Below are 20574 nucleotides of genomic sequence, written 5' to 3' on the forward strand. Positions count from 1 at the left end.
CACACAGCCCTAAACGCTTGGGAACTTGTGATTTGTGATACGAAATCCAGCATATATATATAGTTTGCTGTGTTATACTGTGTCTTTGTGTCAATAATAATAATAATAATAATAATAATAATAATAAACAGGATTGGAAGAGACCCCTTGGGACACTTAGTCCAGCCCCCTTCTGCCTTTGTGCACCAAAAGCTCTAGCAAAGCACCCCTTGATAATTAATTAATTAATTAATTAATTATTAAATAATAATTATAATACCATTATAAACAAGCAAAGCTCTGGAAGGCGCGCACCGGGCAAGGGAGGAGGCGGGGGCCGGATAAATGGCTTCGATGGGCCGCATGTGGCTCCTGGGCCTTAGTTTGGGGACCCCTGCTCTACTGTATCTATCTATCTATCTATCTATCTATCTATCTATCTATCTATCAGCTTTGGATAGCACAGGAAAGGGTTAACACCCTTGTAATATTTGTTTTGCTATATGTCCCCCTGTTCAGAAGAGTAGTTCGAGTTTAGTAAAAAACTCCAAAAGGGCAGAATGAAAGTGGTATCAAGCCACTGGATTGGTAACTCACCCTAATCTGGCTCATGCACTCCACATTTTCTGCATTGCAACTCCTATTGTCCCCAACCAACTTAGCTAATTGACATGGTGCCCAAAGTACAGGTAGTTCCCAAGTTAGGAACAAGATTAGTTCTGTAGGTTTGTTCCTCAGTTGAATTTGTATGTAAGTCGGAACAGGCACATTTCTTAAGTGGAACTTCATCCAGTTGTAGTTTTGGGTAGCACAGGGAAGTGTTAACACCCCTGTAACACATGTTTTGCTTTATGTTCAGAAGATCTCACTTCACTTTCTGTCCCTGTGAGAATTGGATTTTGCAAAAATTTGGCTTGTTGTGGAAACAAGGATTAGTGTGAAAGCTTCAGTGGAGACACCTTTTCTCCATGAGAACTCTTTCAACAGTGAATTTCCCTTCCTACGAGCAGATTTCTCTCATTTCCTGTTGTTTCACCCCTGTTCTTAACTATGAGTCTTTTGTAAGTCGAATGTTTGTACAAGTCCCTCATAACTGAGGGACTGCTTGTATTCTTTCATTCTGGACAGAAGAGGAAAGTGAGCCACTTTGGGTTTTGGTCTTAAGAGAAAAGCAAGGTACAAATAACAACAACTACTACAATAATAACAATAACAACAACAACAATAATAATAGGTTGCTGTGAGTAGCTGTATGGCCATGTTCCAGAAGTATTCTCTTCTCAGGAGAGAACGCTTCTGGAACATGGCCATACAGCCCGGAAAACTCAAAGCAACCCAGTGATTCCGGCCATTAAAGCCTTCAACGACACAATAATAATAATAATAATAATAATAATAATAATAATAATAATAATAATAATATAGTGCTGTGATCTACTCAATTGTATTTTAATATTAAAACTTTAGATGTTTTATTTATACTTTGTTCCATATTGTGAGCTGCTCTGATTACAAGTTTTGAAAGGCCGCAAGCAAGCACGCAAGCAAATAAATAAATGCATGTTCAAAGGACTTGCTATGTATTATCTAGTTGTAATCTTTAATCCTTAAAAGTATTCTCTCTCCAGTGTAGTATCTGCAGCTGTAACTGGACTACAATTCCCATCATCTCTGATCACACTGTGTTCCAACATCATCTGTAGATCCTATGTTAGGAAAGGCTACAGCATTATCATTGTACTTCATATCTTTACAGGCAGGGAAGACAGAGGCTGAGAGAAACTGGCTTCCTAATATCACATAGGAAGTTCATGGAAAAACTTGAGATTTGAATTGGTTTGCAGTTCAGTCTCTTGGCAAATACTCCATTCCAGGTCTCTTTCGCCCTTGTCCATCAAGATGAACCATTTCTTGGTATTACAAAGAGCTTGATGACAACTCTTACAATTCCCCAGATGCCATGACCATACTACCTGGGGATTCTGGAATCTGTAGTCCAAAACAATGACATTTCTAAGTTTACTTGAAAATGGAATTGGTACTTACGTGTGAGCAGAGAGTTTGAGGTTCGGGATGCAGATGTTGTCATCTCCACAATTCAGAATAATACGAGTCTGAAGGTAGGAACAGAGATAGGCTGGATCTATACTGCCAAATAATGCAGTTTAAGTCCATTGAATTGGATTGTACGAATCTGCGCTGCATTTCAACAATCCAACACAGTCCCAGGATTTAAAAGCCGCTTTTCTGTTTCAAGAAAGCATTTAGGATCCAGCTGAATGGAAAATCAACAGTATTTATTTTGGAAACTCAGCTGTATACTTCAATTGGTTTTCAGGGCAGTTTATACTTTTTTTAAAAAAAAGTCAAGATGGAAAGGAGAATGAATTAAAGAAGGAATGTCAGAACAACAAGTAGTAACAAAGCCATGAAAGGAATAACAAGGAAATATATACTTTTTTATTCTGGGTAGGATGGTAATCTCACCTGCTCCTGGATCATTAGCTGTCCATATAGCACAGGCTGCAACTCTTCGACTCTAGAGATTGATGCCAGGCTGAAATTGAGGCTGACAGCAATGGGGCTCAGTTTGTCCTTGAAATCAGTCTCATCCTGAAATTAGGAGAAGGGAGCAGAGAGGTGTCTTAGGTATATCCTAAGGCAGGCTTCCCCCACTCAGCACCCACACGTGTGTTGGATTCCACCTCTCATCATCCCCAGTCATTAAGCCCTATTAGCAAGTGATGATGGATGCTTCTCTTATACACCAGGAGCTTCCCTACCTTCCCTGGTGCTGGATTTGTTAGGAGGCAGTGCTACATGGAGCGGGGATGCCATCATTCACTAACTTTCTTCTCAAAGAAAGCAACTGTTGCATTCTAGCCCTGGAACACCAGAGCACCACACCAGAGACCAGTATTATTTATTTATTTATTTATTTACAATATTTATATCCCGCCTTTCTCTGCCCCGAGAGGAACTCAAGGCCAGTAGTACTAACTACAAAAGTTTATTAGAAAAGAAGGAACAAAGAGAGGAAAGGGCATTTCCTGAAAGGGCAGTAAAGTAGAGAATACAAAACAGCAGAAATCTAGAAATGTCCGAATACATAAAGTTGGGAGAGCCAAAATCCACAGCAGTCATTCAAACATAAATCCAAGGCAATCCCTTCAAGGAACATAGGCAAACAGGAAACTTGAATCATGAATATATGCAAAAACAGGAAACTTGAATCATGAACTTGAAAGCTGAGACAGGAAAGCCATCCTTAAGGCAATGTTGTCTCCTCTGACAGGCATACAGCCAACATCACTTAATTTAAGCCCAACCAAGTAGCCATGAAATCATGCTAAACACACTTGAACTTCAAAGTCTTCTCATGGATTCTCTCAGACTGTCTAATTATTAGTCTATTTTTCACTCCCTCCATTCTCAAACCTAATCTGGCCTCTCATGAAAACTCCCCATCGGCAGAAGGCCGTTTCCCAAGAGAACTGGGACTGATTACAGGAATGCAAGACATCATCCTCAGCTGTCTGCAATTCTCTCTTAGCACTGATAGACCCATCACTTTGAAACTCATCAAACCCCTCGTCCTCTGACATTTCAGAAAAATCTTCTGCCGTTTGCTGGGCCACACAGCAACAAATAATTTTTGGGGGGAAACATTCTCCCCACTTATTCTGCATAACATTTGCATGTGGCCTTTTTGTGCAGAAAACCCGTTGCTGCACAGAAAAACACTTTCTGCATACGAAACTCCTTACTGTACAGAAAATAATATTTCACCCCACTTGAGAGGCATGTCTTTGTCTGCTTTTTGAAAGTCTTTCAATTTGTAGCATTTTCCTTTGGAAAATAATGACCCAAATGCCTACCTGGACCCCAATAGATATGGAATTGGACTGCAGCACCTATAATCCCCAGCCAAGGTATGATAACTTGCTACGGTGAAGGGTACTCTGGTACAATGCAATCTCTGAGATGCCTTTGTTGTTTTACTTTGTTGTTTTACTTTGTTATATTACTGCATTTATTCAGTTCAAAGATGCCACTGATTGTAAGATACACACTACTTTCAGTATCACCAACAGAAAAAAGAGCCTGATTTAAATATATAAAAAGTACCTTCAATTCTAAGACACACTCTGCTTTAGATAGGTTTAGATGGGGGAGAAAAGTAGGTCTCAGAATTGAAGAAATACAGTTTTATTATACAAAAAGAGCAGAGTGGGGTGGAGGCCAATACTCTAAGAGCGACTTAGCGGGGTTAGGTTTCCAAAGAGTCATTTGTATTATTTCCTTGTAGCCTACAATCCCAGTTCAGCTGAATTAATTGCTCCCTGATTTTTCTGTTTCAAATTCAAGCTGCAAAACTGTTTTGTTTTCTCCCGTACCCTCTTGCACTGCAAAATATCCACCAGGCAGGCAAATTATCCATCCAGAGAAGCATCTCCCATCCAAGCACCCAAAGATTAATACAACTCTGCCTACTAGGAAGCAAAAGACAGTCACCCAGCAACAGGAATAACCCTATCTTGGCATGCATACATACACACTGCCAAGATCCTCCCCCTTTTATTTCGGTGGAATGATTTTAACATCTGCAAGATAGGCTTCAAGCAGAGATCTGCAGTGAATGGCAGGGCGGGGCGACTGGAATTATATCTATCACACAGCTATGAAAAACACACAGAAGGCTTTCGGTGGGGAACAAAATTGGCCAACCAAGTCAGAGATAAAGCAATCACCTTATCCACCAAAGACAAGTATAGGTTGAGTATCCTTTATCTGAAATGTCTGGGACCAGAAGTATTCCATATTTCAGATTTTCCCCTCTGATTTTGGAATACTTGCATATACACAATTGGTTAGTTTGGAGAAAGAACCCTGGTCTAAACAAAGAAATCATTTGTGTTTCATATCTGCCTTATACACATAGCCTCAAGGTAATTTGATGCACAATATTTTTAATAGTTTTGTGCATGAAAAAAGTGTGTAAACTGAATCATCAGAAAGCAAAGGTGTCACTTTCTCAGCCACCCATGTGGACAATTTTGGAATTTGGAGCATTTTGGATTTTAGAAACCCAGATAAGGGAGATTCAACCTAAATTTGGGGATCGTATTTAGAAATTCCGAAATGATGGCTCTGAGACTGCTCTGCCTTCAACCCCCAGACATGTGAAAGTAGTTCAGGGTTGATCACCCAAGGCACTCTGCAGGTAGGTACGCAGAGGCACCCAGGTACTTCCTTTTAGATACAGAGCTCAGAGAAGTTGTTTTTCAAGATTACAGTTCCTAAATCCCCCCCAGTGAGCAATGCTACATATATTGTAACTGCTTCCAATGGTACAAAGGTGGGACATAAATTCAATACATAGGTGAGAGAGAAGGAGGAAGGAATGGAAGGAAAAGGGGAGAGAAGATGGATGGATGGATGGATGGATGGATGGATGGATGGATGGATAGATAGATAGATAGATAGATAGTTCTACAGTCTACAGTTCCACTACCCTATTCTCCTCCTCCACTCCAAATCTTTCAATCCCCCCCCCCCCCCCCGCAATCTTTGCCACTCTCATACCCTCAGGTAGGCAGTGACGTTTTGGCAGGTATGGGGAATCTTTCCTGACAGCTCCAAGGGGAACATCCTGCTTGATTGGCTGTTCTGTAGCAAGAAAACACGACGTCCAAATCTTTGCTTCATACGGTCCAGCTGTAGCTCGGCATTCAGGGCTAGCAGAGCAGAAGAAAATTGGCAGAAAGCACAATGACTTGAAGGAACACAACAACAACTATGTGCAAAATATGCCAGGGGTTGGGGGGGGGGGAACCATGCATGCTCATTTCTCATCATTACCTGGAGTAACAATCAACCCATGTCCTGTCTATCTGTGGGAAAACATTAGGAGATATTCCGTGGAGCAAGCAAGCTGTATAAGAAAATGTAGGTGGAAGCCACTGAACTACTTAGTAGACATAGAATCGTAGAATTGCAGAGTTGGAAGAGACCTCATGGGCCATCCAGTCCAACCCTCTGCCAAGAAGTAGGAAAATCTTATTCAAAGCACCCCTGACCGATAGTTTTGGCCCATCTCTCTAATCTGTTAAGATTGTTTTGAATTCTGCTCCTGTCTTCTCGGGTATTAGCTATCCCTCCCAATTTGATGCAAACTTGATGATCATGCCTTCTAACCCTTCATCTAAGTCATTAATAAAGATGTTGAACAGAACAGAGGCCACATTTCTTAGGACCCCATCACATTTACCAAATTAAGCATCCTAGGACGCTTGACAGCCAGTTGAGGGACAGAGGGTCCTTTGTCAGCCATACTACTAGGTCAAGACCATCTCAGGAAAGTTTGGAGCCAAACCTTAGGATGTAAAATACTAGTGATGTCACAGGGGGTAAGGCCTAGTGGAGGTACCTGGGTGATGCTAAAAGGAACAGTTCCACGTGATGCCATTAAGCATGCTACATGAACAACAGTTGCAGTGTATGCCATTTAATATTTTAAAAAACCTTTTAAAGGCAGAACATTCATTCTGGAATCTCTCCATATCACTCTGAGAATCAGAAATAAAAAACTGGGCCTCATGACTCAGGAACCCTAGCTACACTTACATATTGATGTCCGGTTCTCAATACACTGTTTTCATCTCTTCCAGCAAGTAAAGCAAAACTCACCAATTTTTTGTGGCATGCTTTTTCCTGACACTCCAACACACATCTGGATTGTGAAGCTGTACAGAGGAGTAGAAAGACAATGAAGGCAATTTCACACATTATTTTACAGAAGTCCTCAAGCTACAGTTGAATGTATGTTCAGCAAGGCATTGGCCACCCACCCAGTTTCCCTGAAGGAGGTTGTGCCTTCAAAATGGAGTAAATGGCAGATCCCTACATTATATTTTTTTAAATGTGCATCAGCTTTCCCTGGCCTATAACTCTCCAGATGGTCAAGGGAAGATAATGAATAGCAAACAAACCTTCTGCTAATGATTTGGCTCAACCACATCAGCACCAATAGGGCTCTAGCGTGAATTATTACTGCCCCACATCTCACCAGCTGACTTGTGCTCCTGATGCTTCACACATTTTATTTTCTGGATTCAGCACATCTGGCAGGACCAGCTGGGCTTTGACCACCACGACTGGCTGAGCTCTGAGGGCACAAAGAACAGCATACGGTAATTAATAAGCAAACATCATCGCACAGAGCTGTTTGCAGTTATGTAATACTGGCAAAGTCATTGATGGATGGTTAAGACTACCATGCAGTCACATTTACTGTTTTCAGAGCATTAAGCCAGATGTGTTGGTCTACTAAGGTGAAAATAAATTCTTTATGGTTCATGAATGAATTCTGTTGATAGGTTTAATACAACAGCTGATTAGATAGATATCTAGTTGTCTTTGGGCACATGTGTTCAGAGATTCTGAATAATAATAATAATAATAATAATGCACTTCATTTATATTTTGCCCTTCTCCCCTGTGGGATTACAGCATTTACATACATAGGCAAGCTTTCAATGGCTTTACAATCATATACACACAAACACAAACAAAGGCAAATGCTTCTCCTTTCATTTCCGGCTTTGGAGGCGGTACTCTTTTTTGGCTCTGGGAGGTGCTCTTTCTCCATTTTCAAACCAAGGAGTCTGCAATGTTACCGCCTGGTTATGTGCCCGGCAATGTTGCTTAGAGCGTCTCTTTGCCTTTCCCCACAGAAGTGGTACCTATTTATCTACTCACATTTGCATGTTTTCAAATTGCTAAGTTGGCAAGGAGCTAAGGTTGACAGATGGGAGTTCATCCCCATCTAGTGGATTCGAACTTCCAACCTTCAGGTCAGCAGATTTGGCGGCACAAGGGTTTAACCCACTGCATCACCGTGGCCTACTAGATACTTGGCAGTTACATCAAGCTCATATAGCATTCCTGCATGGATGGCCCATGAGATCTCTTCCAACTCTACTATTCTATGATTCTATGATCCTGCAAAACAGTGGATTGGTATGTCACGCCAATGGCTCTACCTTGCTGCAGTGGTGGGATTGCATGCTCCTGTGCAGCAAGAGGCTATGCTTGTGACAGCAGTGCTGCTAGAAGGGTCTCTATTTCAGACAAGTTTTTGTTGAGGCTCCAGATTAACTATGCCAAACAGCTACTGACAGCATCAGCAACAGTGTGTGTGTGTGTGTGGGGGGGGGGGGGGGGGGGTTGATATTGACGAATGATTTCTCAGGGACATCAGTAGCACCAAAGCTCACTGAACAGAGAGAGGCACTATGGGACGTAACACAAACATACTTGGGATAATAGAGTGCACCAAAGAATTTCAAAACAAAATCAGTCTGTGCTTTATAGACTATGGCAAAACTTTTGATTGCGTAGATCATGACATTACTATGGAGAGTGTTAAATACACAGTAAACATGTCGTGTAGATGGGGATCTCTATATTATTTTGTATTATTATTTAAAATGTGAACATTTAATTTTATACCACCTATATTTTTGATATTCAGTTACCATAAATATGTTCAGGCCTGATCTGGATAACAATAACAACAAGAATAATCTCCTTTCTTATTGCCTCCTTAGTCTCACTCTCGTTTGAACATGATGACTAGGAGAAGCTACAAGATTGCATTCACCTACCTGTACACAGCCACTTTGCTGGCTCTGTAAGCTCCAACCAGCACATCTGTACAGGGGTGGGAGAGGGGAAACAAGCAGAAAAAGATAATCTATTTTATGTATCTATGTATCTGCTTTTTATCCCACCATTCTCCCCAAATAGAACCCAAAACAGTTACAAAGATTCAAAAAGGCATATAGGATTCAAAGCTAGTGGCATCACAAGGGAAATGCAGAAAGAGGGAACCACACTGGGTGGCACCCTCAGAGGGGGTCAGAGGCGGTCCAACCGCCAGGCAATCTAGGCATTTGCCTGTGGCACCATCGCCCCGGGGGCACCATCGAGGCCCCTGGGAGGGTGGCGCCACCCCCTACCTCCTTCACCTTCGGGATGGGCCTTGCTGCTGCGGCCTGGGCCTTGCCGTCATGTGGCCCGCATGGCCTGCCCCCACCATGGGGCCCGCATGGCCTGAATGAGATTTTCCTCCTTCTTGCAGGGGGTTGGACTGGATGGCCCATGAGGTCTCTTCCAACTCTACGATTCTATGATTCTATGTTTTTTGGGTAACTAAAAGAACACTTCTGAAACACTGCTATATATGTTTTTGTGCACTGGCATATCTTTGTCTCAAGCAGTTCAAAGAAATTCTTAAGTATATCAGTTTAACAGCTGAGAGACCTAATTGTCTTGCATGAATGCCCTTTTCCTAAAAGGTTATGACTCTAACAGATCATGCTTTTACCAAGACGTTATGGCATCATTTTTCAAAAGGTTGTAACTTCTAACAAGGTCATGCCTTTCCAAAGATCATGAAATGGGTTATAGAGATTTCCATTTTCCAAAACTAATGTGCATGTGTTCCGTCAGAGCTGCCATTATTACCCAATTCCAATGACACTACAAATCATGATTTTTTTCTTGCATGTGCTACAAGCATGCACCGTTGTTTTCGATGCTGCTGGTTGCTGCAATGTTAGCTAAAATATTGTGTAGCAGAAGCTCCATGGGGATGACACCATGAGTTACAATACTAGGTGATAAAATTTCTAGTGATGTCACTGCTCCAAGCACCTTTCAAATGTACTAGATTAATGGATACACCATTCTAACTACTTTCATTGCGGGATTCTGATCCTGCCCATCCTGCAGATGTGACTGCCAGTTAATCTAAACTTTATGAAATGTACATTTCTCATTCAAAACCAAAGTATCTTGCACAACCTCACATCCTCCACTAAGCCAGTCAAAACTTGGAAAAGTCTTTAAGATTTCAGCTCCTTGGATTTCTAAGTCAGAAAAAAAGTGTTATATGTGACTGCTGTATGTCTCCATCTTGCATTACCAGGGTATCCATTTGCATCAACATCTGAAGCTCCACGTATGGCAAAGCCAAAGCCAGCTGGTCCAGTGAAAGGATTCTCTAGGAACTGCTTTGGGGATGCACTCAGGCCGTCGTTCCCTCCGTGGTAGATGTAAACACGGCCACCCTCATCCCGTCCAGCGAAAGGTGCTCCAACAGCAATATCTGTGGATGCAAAAGTGGGATGGTAACTTATCTGTTTAGTCACAAGGGTTGTTCAGTTAGGGAGATGGACATGAGCAGATGCAGGGTAGATGGAAAGGAATTTTAATATTATTTTTATATTGATTTTCTATGACTGTTGTTAATCATGTTGTAGTTTTATTGTTTGGTGATTTGTTTAATGTTTTTATTTGATTTGTATTGTCGTACCCGGGTATGGCCCCATGTAAGCCGCCCCGAGTCCCTTTGGGGAGATGGGGCGAGATATAAGAATAAAATTATTATTATTATTATTAATGGGAGATGGTGCCTGTTAAGACACACTGATGTTGCTTGTAAAACAAATTGTAACATATAATTTATCTAAATTTTGAAAATGTATTGGGAGCTGTAGTCCAAGAAAGCAACTCTTCTAAGTTGTGACATGATGATTTCGAGTTGAATTAAAATTGACTTTTCGCGCCTTCAACAGTTGGCCAGAAGATTTTTTTTATTAAAAGTAGAAATAAAAAAGCCAGGAATTTTCCAAGGGTGGCAAATCAGTCCACCACAATTCCATCCTTCCTACCAATGTATCCATCCTGGTCTATGTCACCCAGGGGAGCGATGGCCATGCCAAAGCGCCCGTAGACATCAGTGCCCGTCAGCCTCTGCCAGGGGTTGCTGTAAGCATTGGGGGTCTTGTGCTGCAGGTATAAGTAAACTCTTCCAACTTCATAGAGTTTCCGATCTAAGCGACGCTCCATGAAGAGAGGGGCTCCCACAAGAATATCATCTTTCCTAGTGAGTGGATGGAAAAGAAAAGAAAGGGGAAGGGAGAAAGAAGAGAAATTTTGCCAAGTCTGCACTTCATCTGAAATGCAGATTTTAGGTCTGATTCCCACATGTGTCAAAATCAAGGCTCGCGGGACAAATCCAGCACTCCATGTCATTTTATGAGGCACTCCAGATACTGGACTGCAACTCCTGCATTTGTCATCATTAGACATAATGACTAGACTTGATGGGAGTTGTGACACAGTAACATTTGGAAGGCTGTTCTGTTTTGTCAGGAGAGTGGGATTTGACTGTTATACAAGATATAAGGCTCATGGATATGATGTTTAGAAAATGTCTTTTAACCATTCCCCAACCTCAGAGCCACAAGTGCTGTTAGGTTGCAGTTCTCATTATCAGCAGTTCACATGGTAGATAATCAAAGTAATGGGAGCTGTTGCTCAGTAACATCTAAACTAATACATTTTATTGATATCTCCTCGGAGGGACTCAGAGTAGATTACAGATCACATAAAAGGCAAACATTCAATGCCTTTTACACAACTACATACAATACACAGACAGAGGTAAAGGTATTCACCATTTTTTCATCTCCAGTCATGAGGAGGTGCTCTTGTTCCATTTTTCCATGACAAGGAGCCTGTTATCCATAGATATCTCCGTGTTGCCGGCATGTTTTTGTATATCTGCACGGAGCGCCCTTTTACCTTCCCACTGAGGTGGTACCTACTCACATTGCAAGCTTTCGAATTGCTAGGTTGGCAGAAGCTAGGGCTGACATCGGGAGCTCACCCTGACTTGCAGCTTTGAACTGCCAACCCTCCAGTTGACAGATTTCCTGCAGGTAGCTGTTTAAACCACTGCACTACCGCAACCCAACTGGGTCAAAACTAAAGCCACTATGTAAGAAAATTATAGTTGGCCCTCTGTGCCCATGATTCTCCATTCATGGATTCAACGGCCCTTGAAGGCAACCATAAGGCTAATGTGATCCTTAATAAAAATGAGTTTGACACCCCCATTCTATGCACTATGAACCTGATGAAAATATTCATTCCATTAGTTTAGCAAAGCTTAGAAAATCTTTTGGACTACAACTTTCACAAAACATGGTCACTAGACACATTGGCTGAGTAATCTGGGAATTGTATTCCAACTCCCTCATATTTCCAGGCTCTGGAAATGAAAGTGGATTTGCAAATGTTTTTTAACATGCCTACAGGTTTCCTGCACATGGCCGGCCCTAGCAGAATAAGAGGCAGCTGCCATAGGATGCCAATGTTGAAAAGTATGGGGAAGGCAAAGTTATAAATGCCTCCTGTCCTGCTCTGCTGCCCACAGATGCATTGAAGCTCATTGTTCACAGGAATCAAAGCTGTGATCTTTTGCATGCAAACCCTCTACTACTAAACTATAAAACAGATCATAAAACAGCACCGCTGATAACAGTTGTAAGGTCTGTACGCTGGAATAGCTTCACTTTTTCTGTGTAAAACTGTCCTTTGTGCATAAAAACAGACAGAAACATTGCAATAAAGGCATTTATGTGTCCTCTTCCATTTAGATGAAAAGGCTCAGGTGATCTGTATGAGTAAAGGCAGAAAAACCCCAGGTAACACAGCATGATAATGCTTTTACAGAGAGAAAGCACACTTCATAGCCTGGAAGGCCACAGCTGTAACTTTGTGACCAGCATTTTAATGATTGGAAGTTACCAGGGGCCGTGGTGGCACAATGGGTTAAACCCTTGTGCTGCTGAACTGCTGACCTGAATGTTGGCAGTTTGAATCTGCAGTATGGGGTGAGCTCCCATTGTTAGCTCTAGCTCCTGCCAACCTAGCAGTTCAAAAACATTTTGTCAATGTCTATTGTCTTGGTCACCTTTTGTGGTATTCGGTTTTTCCCCTGTTTTATGGCTCTGCAAAAGACATCAGTTTTCATCCTTGGAAACTACTAATACAGTTACTCTAAAAACTACGCTCAGCTATTTGTCTTTCTTCCCTTATCAGTTTTATTTTTAAAAACATTTTATTGATCAATTTTAATATCACACCTAATACTTAAATTGTAAGAAAACACAGACAGAATATATATGTATGTATAAAATACACACACAAAATATGATAGTAAGCAGGATTTTGTTTCTGTCCCCTTTTTAGTAGATGTGCCAATGCATCTAATTCAGCCAGCCTGTTTATGTTGGATAAGTGAGACTCTACTGTATATTGATAATCTTATATTATCTTCTTAGAACTGGATTATATGGGGCCCCTTCTTCACAGCTGTATAAAATGCACACTGAAGTGGATTATATGGTAGTGTGGAGTCAAGATAATCCGGTGCAAAGCAGATAATATAAGATTATACATGGGTTATATAGCTGTGTGGAAGGGCCTTGAGTCTACACTGCCATATAATCCAGTGCAAATTAGATAATCTGTGGAAGAGGCCTGAGGCCTAAGTCTGCCTGTCCCCTGGACTGAGTTGGTTGCTAGGAGACCAAGTGGGCAGAGATTAGCCCTCTGACTGGTAGCAATTAGATAAAAACAATTATTCCTTTCCCTATAATTAGGACTTTATTTTTCTTTTCTTTTTGTTGTATCAACCTAGAGGCGTGGATGAGGGGTTGTGCTGTCAAATTTCGAGGTTGGGGGACCTGTAGTTTTGTTGTTTTATTGGTCGCCATGATGCCATCACTCATTTATATGTATAGATTGTCAAAAGCTTTCATGGCTGGAGTCACTGGGTTGCTATGAGTTTTCCAGGCCGTATGGCCATGTTCCAAGTGTTCTCTCCTGATGTTTCACCCACATCTATGGCAGGCATCCTCAGAGGTTGTGAGGTAACCATGAAATATTAGGAGAGAATGCTTCTGGAACATGGCCATACAGCCTAGAAAATTCATAGCAACCCATATATAGGATTTATTGCTTATTTCATATTCACATGGCACACCTACCGTATGCATCACACTGACACACAGTTTGGAAAGTTCTGCTGTATAATAATGTATTTGTGTATGTTAACATTTCCTTTCTCTAGTCATAGGGGTATAGTAGAGCGGTGAGCACCTTGTGTTGAGAGGCCACTTGCTCCATTCCTCCACCCTGAATGAAGTGTGGTTTGATTAAACTCTAAAACCAATTCACTAAACCCAAGGTGAGACTGGAGTTTAATTTCATCAAGGCTGCAATTTGGGTTACTTGACAATAGATGGCAGTAGATGCAAAAAACAAAGGCAAAAAACCCACAATTTTTGGAATAGAAACAAAGGTTTGAACAAAACAGATAGGTGAAGCAATATTGTCCCATGATTTGTATGTTTGCCTTCCCATCACACGGGAGACATTTTCCTCCCACTGTCTTCTCACGTTTTCTTTTACTTTGACTTCCTTTGTGTTTGTTCTCATTGAAGGACTTTTTAACAAGAGATCACTAAATGGGATTTTTTCTATTCTATATTATTCTATATTACAATTTATAAGTACAGATGCATCTCAATTTAAAAGGTAACTCTACTGAATTGACATTGTTTAAAAAAGATATAAATTACTGTTCCTTCCTCCTCGGTTCTAAAGATTATGGTGGAAGAGAGGATTCTATACTGCCCATCTTGGCGCCTTCCTCCAGAACAATGTCATCATGATCTTTACAAATAGACAATGGGAAATTCACATCACACATTAAATTTCACATTTTTACATGTCTCTACGTGGAGAATTGGGCCCCTGTGTGGGGATTTGTAAAAGGCACCATGATGTAATGAGTTGACTGGAAAGATATGTGTCAGCAGCTGATTGGCTAAGAGTGCCAAGTGACAACATTCTGATTGGCTACTGTCTCCGGCTTGCTGCTGAGAGGAACGGTTTGAGCAGGCATTTTTACCTCAGAGAGCGAAGAGATAACAGCTAGGGAATTAATGGCTGCGGACTCTCTGGAGCCTGACCATCTCTAAGGCAATGAGGTATATTAAAGACTGTTTTAAAAAGGACTGTTTATTCCCTCTGTTCTCTGTAAGAAGCCAAAGAGACTACTGTATATATTGTTGCTCTGTTTGACCTATTGAACTGAAGTAAAGTTACTGTTACTTATTTCACAAACCTGAGTGGCACGTTATTACACTGCAGGGTAAACTTTGGTTCAGTAGTTGTGGTAAAGTTTCTATTTATTTACATCTACAATGACCAACATCCTGGTGGCACAGCGGGTTAAACCACTGAGCTGCTGAACTTGCTAGCTGAAAGGTTAGCGGTTTGAATCCAGGGAGTGAGGTGAGCTCCCACTATTAGGCCCAGTTTTTGCCAATCTAGCAGTTCAAAAACGTGCAAATGTGAATAGATCAATAGGTGCCGGCCACATGACCTTGGAGGTGTCTTTGGACAACGCCGGCTCTTCGGCTTAGAAATAGAGATGAGCACCAACCCCCAGGGTCAGACATGACTAGAAGTAATGTTAGGGGAAACCTTTACCTTTATCTATGTGGGGAATTAAAAAAGAAGTCAATTACCAGATGACTTAGGAAGCATAGGAGAAAATACACTGTAAAAACAGCAAAATATCTGGAACCCACGGTACGGGTTTGCGTCATGTGAAGGGCTTCGTAGGTAGCCATTTCTTAAATGTGTAGAAACGCTAATTATATAACGTGTGATGAAGTCCTATCTCGAAAACCGGGACAAGCTATAAGTTGTACTATAAGACTGCTTTAGCAATGGGATACACCAGAAAAGCTTCAAAAACCACTACTTGAAATACAACTCCTCAGTAGTGTGGCCACTGGTCATGCTTGCGGGATTCTAGAAATTATAGCCCAACAAAAGTAATTTTCCCAAGCCCTGCCAATCAGGTGGCCTTTGTTATGGGTACAGATCTGGCCAGGGAGTCACTCAAACATAAAATGTCAGCAACCCACCCACTATACTAGCTCATAATTCAGCCTAATGCAAAAAGGCTATGTTTCAAATGCAAGGGTGCAGAATTATAGTAGTTTAACATTACTGCAACTGCAATGACTCAATGCTATGGAAGGCCGGGATTGAGGGAACACCAGCACTCTTTAGCAGAGAAAGCTACAGACTTTGTAAAACTACAGTTCCCATGATTCCATATCATTGAAACATGCATTAATTCTTCAGTGAAGAAGTATCCTAGATTTAGAGCAGTGGTACCAACCTTTGGTCCTCCAGGTGTTTTGAACTTCATCTCCCACCATTCCTAATTGCTGGTAAATTGGTTGGGTTTTCTGGGAGTTAAGGTCCAAAACATCTGCCTGACCAAAGGTTGGGAACCACTGCTCTAGAGGCCTCAGGAATTCAGGTTTTTAAAGGGACATTGCTAGAAACTATACCTCTAGTTCTTAATAACCTCTATCCCACAATTCAATTTAATATTACCCTTCTTCTTTTAACCAATGATCCTACTATCAATCTATCTTGTGCATCTATATATATAAAAGGGTAATGAAGTTTTGGCCTAGGACAAAACAACAAAACTACACATCCCAGAAACACTAAACTTGGCAACACAACCCCTCATCCATGCCTCTACGTTCATACAACAAAAAGAAAAGAAAAATAAAGTCCAGAATGCCAGAATGCCAAAAGGCATTCGAGACCTTAAAAGAATGCTTCACTGAAGGACCCATCCTAAAACACCCTGATATCAGGAGCCCTTTCATAATCCATGTCATGCAGCCAGATCCCAGGGCTGAATTTCCAAGCCCTGAATCTGACTTCATAACATAAATATGCGAGCACCTGGCGGGAGAAGATAAAATGAGCCTGGGAACTCAGGGGTGAAAGTATAAACAATCATAATTGCTTTAGTGTGGGGGGGGATAGAAACCTTGGTGGAAATGTGATCCAGAAGGTGGGGTTTGATGATGATATTTGCGTGTGATATTACGTTGCATCAGAAGTGATAAAATTAGATGTATGTAAACATTAGGTCATTCTCGACTTTTCCAAAGTCATGTATTCTTCAATAAAGATTGTGTTTGAGAGCAGCTGTCTTTGATCTGCGTTCAGACTGGTCCTTTGAAGTAAGCCTGACATTAAAGTCGAGAAACCCATTTCTCACCCTCCTGCGGAATTCGCAGTGAAGTGATAATGAGCGAGGAAGAAGATCAAAGCCCAAATGAGGCAGAGAGGCCTTTGCAAGGGGCCCGGCCGAAGAGAGAAGAGACGCTGCAAGCCATAGCTTCCTCTACGGGGTACCCCAAGCCGAACGGCGTGACCCAGAGAATTCCCAGGCTCGGAAGAGGCGTCTCTGCAGCTGCAGAAACCAGTTGGGGATCTGGAGGAAGTATGCCGGAGACCGTGGCCCTGCGGTTATCCATCCTGGAAACTAATTTATCCAGGCTGTCGGAAACCGTGGGGAGATTGGTGCCATTATTGGAAGAGAATCTCCAGAAAGAGGCCAGTAAATTGCCTCCCAAAAGAAATATAGAAGTAGGGATTGAAATAACCCCAGGAGCAGACTTACCAAAACCAAAAGTGTATCCCATGTCTGTGCAAGAGAAGGAGGAATTGAGAAAATACATTGATAAAAACCTGGCTCGAGGCTTCATTAAGCCATCTAATTCTCCTCTCGGGGCTCCAGTGTTATTTAGGAGAAAGAAAGACAATTCCCTAAGATTGTGTATTGATTATCGAAATTTAAACGCAATTACCAAGGACAATAAATACCCTATGCCCTTAGTCAAGGATTTAATTACCGTATTGAAGAAAGGGAGCATATTTACTAAACTGGATTTAATTGAAGCGTATCATAAATTAAGGATCAAACCGGAGGATACTTGGAAAACCGCATTTTCCTGCGCATTCGGCCATTTTGAATACGAAATTTTGCCTTTCGGGTTAAAAAATGGAAGCGGCTGCTTTATGCAGCTTATAAATGAAATACTACACCCGTTATTGTACAGAGGGGTGTTCATATTCCTTGATGATATCTTGATCATTTCTGAAGATAAGGAAAAGCACGTAAAATTGGTCCGGGAAGTTTTGCAGAGACTAAGAGAAGCAAAGCTGTACGCAAAACTGTCCAAATGTGAATTTAATAAAACTCAAATTGACTTTCTGGGATATCGGATGTCTCCAGAAGGGTTAGCTATGGATCCAGCTAAAGTAGCAGATGTGAAAGAATGGGGAGTGCCTCAAACAAGGAGGCAATTACAATCATTTCTGGGGTTTGCAAATTTTTACAGACCCTTCATAAAAGGCTTTGCACAAATAACCGCACCCCTTACAGAACTTTTAAAAACAAAAGGGAAAGGGGAGACAGCAAAAGTGAAAGCTCCCGGCGCCAAACTGAGTTGGACGCCAGAATGCCAAAAGGCATTCGAGACCTTAAAAGAATGCTTCACTGAAGGACCCATCCTAAAACACCCTGATATCAGGAGCCCTTTCATAATCCATTGCGATGCCTCAGACTGTGCGTACGGGGCAGTGCTATTGCAAAAGGATCAAAATGGGAACTTAAAACCCTGTGGATATTTGTCACGGAAGTTCAGCGAAACTGAAAAAAGTTGGCCAATATGGGAAAAAGAGGCATTAGCCATATTAAAAGCCTTAGAATGCTGGCGACACTTCCTCGAAGGAAGCGGAATCCCATTCGAAATTTGGTCTGACCATAAGAATCTCCAGTATTTAAAGTCTCCTAGAAAATTGTCCCCCAAACAAATCAGATGGGCGCAATACTTCAGCAGATTCGATTTCCAATTAAAGTTTTTTCAAGGGAAACAGAATGTCTTGGCAGATGCTCTTTCACGCATGCCTCAACACGAAGGCCTAACCACAGCAAAGGAGGGGACAATATTCTCTGACAAACAATGGGGCTTAGCTGTCAGGACAAGAGCACAAACCCAAAAGGAGGACACGGCTTTTGTCGAACTCGGCGGGGAAGATAACTGGGGAAATGAACTAAAACAGTCTTATAAAGGAGATCAATGGATCGCGTCCAACGCAGAAAAGGGGGACCAGAAGGGGGGATTTTGGTTTGTAAACAAGAAACTGTATATCCCAGCAATATTAAGGATTAAGATTCTGCATCGTTTTCACAACAACCAGAGCGCTGGTCATACAGGAATTACCAAAACAACAAAGGCAATAGCAAAACATTGTTGGTGGCCAGGAATGAGGAAGGACATAAAGAATCATGTTGTCCAGTGTGATGATTGTGCCAGAAATAAATCGGGAGGAGGGAAGCCTATGGGATTGTTACAGACAGTAGCGGAACCTACCAGGCCTTGGGAATGTGTAGCTATGGACTTTGTGGGAGAACTGCCAGTCAGCAAAGGACATCGTTATATTTGGACAGTATTAGACCTGTTTTCTAAACAGGCCCACTTTATAGCACTGACGAAGCTACCATCGGCTGAGAAACTAGCTGAATTGTACATAAACCATATTTACAAATTACATGGATGTCCAAGTAGAGTAGTCAGTGACAGAGGAGTACAATTCACAGCAAAATTTTGGGAAAAATTCTTGGAAATGCTAGGAGCAGAAAGGAGTTTAAGTTCTGCTTTTCACCCCATGACAAACGGGGCGGTAGAACGTACTCAGCAAACGCTTGGGCAGTTCCTTCGAATGTACTCTAACATGAGACAAAATGACTGGTCTAGGTGGTTGGCGTTTGCGGAACTAGCCTTTAATTCAACTATACATTCAGCAACAAACAAAACCCCCTTTGAAGTAGTTTACGGGTATGAAATACAACCGTTACCCCAATTGCCGAGGTGGACAGAAAATGAAGGAACAGAGGCAGGGAAATGGAAAACGCAAATGATGGAATGTTGGAATCAAGTGACTGCTTCGTTAAAAGAAGCACACAAAAAGTATAAAACGTTCGCAGACAGAAAGAGGGTGGAAGGCGATAAATTAGATAAAGGAGATCTAGTGTGGTTAAGTACCCAAAACATCAAATTGGGGTTACCTTCAAGAAAACTGGGGCCCAAATATATTGGACCATTCAGAATACAGGGTGTTATCAATGAAGTGACTTTCCAATTGGCATTGCCAAAAAGTTTAGGGAAAATACACCCAGTCTTCCATCGCAGCTTGCTGAAAAAATATATGGGGACTTTAGACAAAATGGACCCATAGAGTTATTGTTTGATTTGTTTCAGGACTATGGTGAAAGAAGAACCGAAGAGGAGGACGAAGAAAACGGGGGCGCCATGTCATGCAGCCAGATCCCAGGGCTGAATTTCCAAGCCCTGAATCTGACTTCATAACATAAATATGCGAGCACCTGGCGGGAGAAGATAAAATGAGCCTGGGAACTCAGGGGTGAAAGTATAAACAATTATAATTGCTGTAGTGTGGGGGGGATAGAAACCTTGGTGGAAATGTGATCCAGAAGGTGGGGTTTGATGATGATATTTGCGTGTGATATTACGTTGCATCAGAAGTGATAAAATTAGATGTATGTAAACATTAGGTCATTCTCGACTTTTCCAAAGTCATGTATTCTTCAATAAAGATTGTGTTTGAGAGCAGCTGTCTTTGATCTGCGTTCAGACTGGTCCTTTGAAGTAAGCCTGACATAAAAGGGTAATGAAGTTTTGGCCTAGGACAAAACAACAAAACTACACATCCCAGAAACACTAAACTTGGCAACACAACCCCTCATCCATGCCTCTACGT

General features: G+C 41.6%; 1 protein-coding gene across 1 annotated transcript in view; it reads right to left on the minus strand.

The window, feature by feature from the left end:
- The window catches only part of itga2b (integrin subunit alpha 2b), a 64461-nt gene that overhangs the window by 18465 nt on the left and 25422 nt on the right, over nucleotides 1–20574 (minus strand). The window contains exons 12-19 of the mRNA XM_062957091.1: nucleotides 10719–10930; nucleotides 9971–10153; nucleotides 8649–8694; nucleotides 7049–7147; nucleotides 6670–6725; nucleotides 5566–5717; nucleotides 2467–2592; nucleotides 2026–2093 (exon numbers count right to left, since the gene is read on the minus strand). Of these exons, the coding sequence (XP_062813161.1) occupies nucleotides 2026–2093; nucleotides 2467–2592; nucleotides 5566–5717; nucleotides 6670–6725; nucleotides 7049–7147; nucleotides 8649–8694; nucleotides 9971–10153; nucleotides 10719–10930 (942 nt within the window). The remainder of the gene's footprint in view (nucleotides 1–2025; nucleotides 2094–2466; nucleotides 2593–5565; nucleotides 5718–6669; nucleotides 6726–7048; nucleotides 7148–8648; nucleotides 8695–9970; nucleotides 10154–10718; nucleotides 10931–20574) is intronic.

The sequence above is a fragment of the Anolis carolinensis genome, chromosome 6 (assembly GCF_035594765.1).
Source record: "Anolis carolinensis isolate JA03-04 chromosome 6, rAnoCar3.1.pri, whole genome shotgun sequence".
Classification (NCBI taxonomy): Eukaryota; Metazoa; Chordata; class Lepidosauria; order Squamata; family Dactyloidae; genus Anolis; species Anolis carolinensis.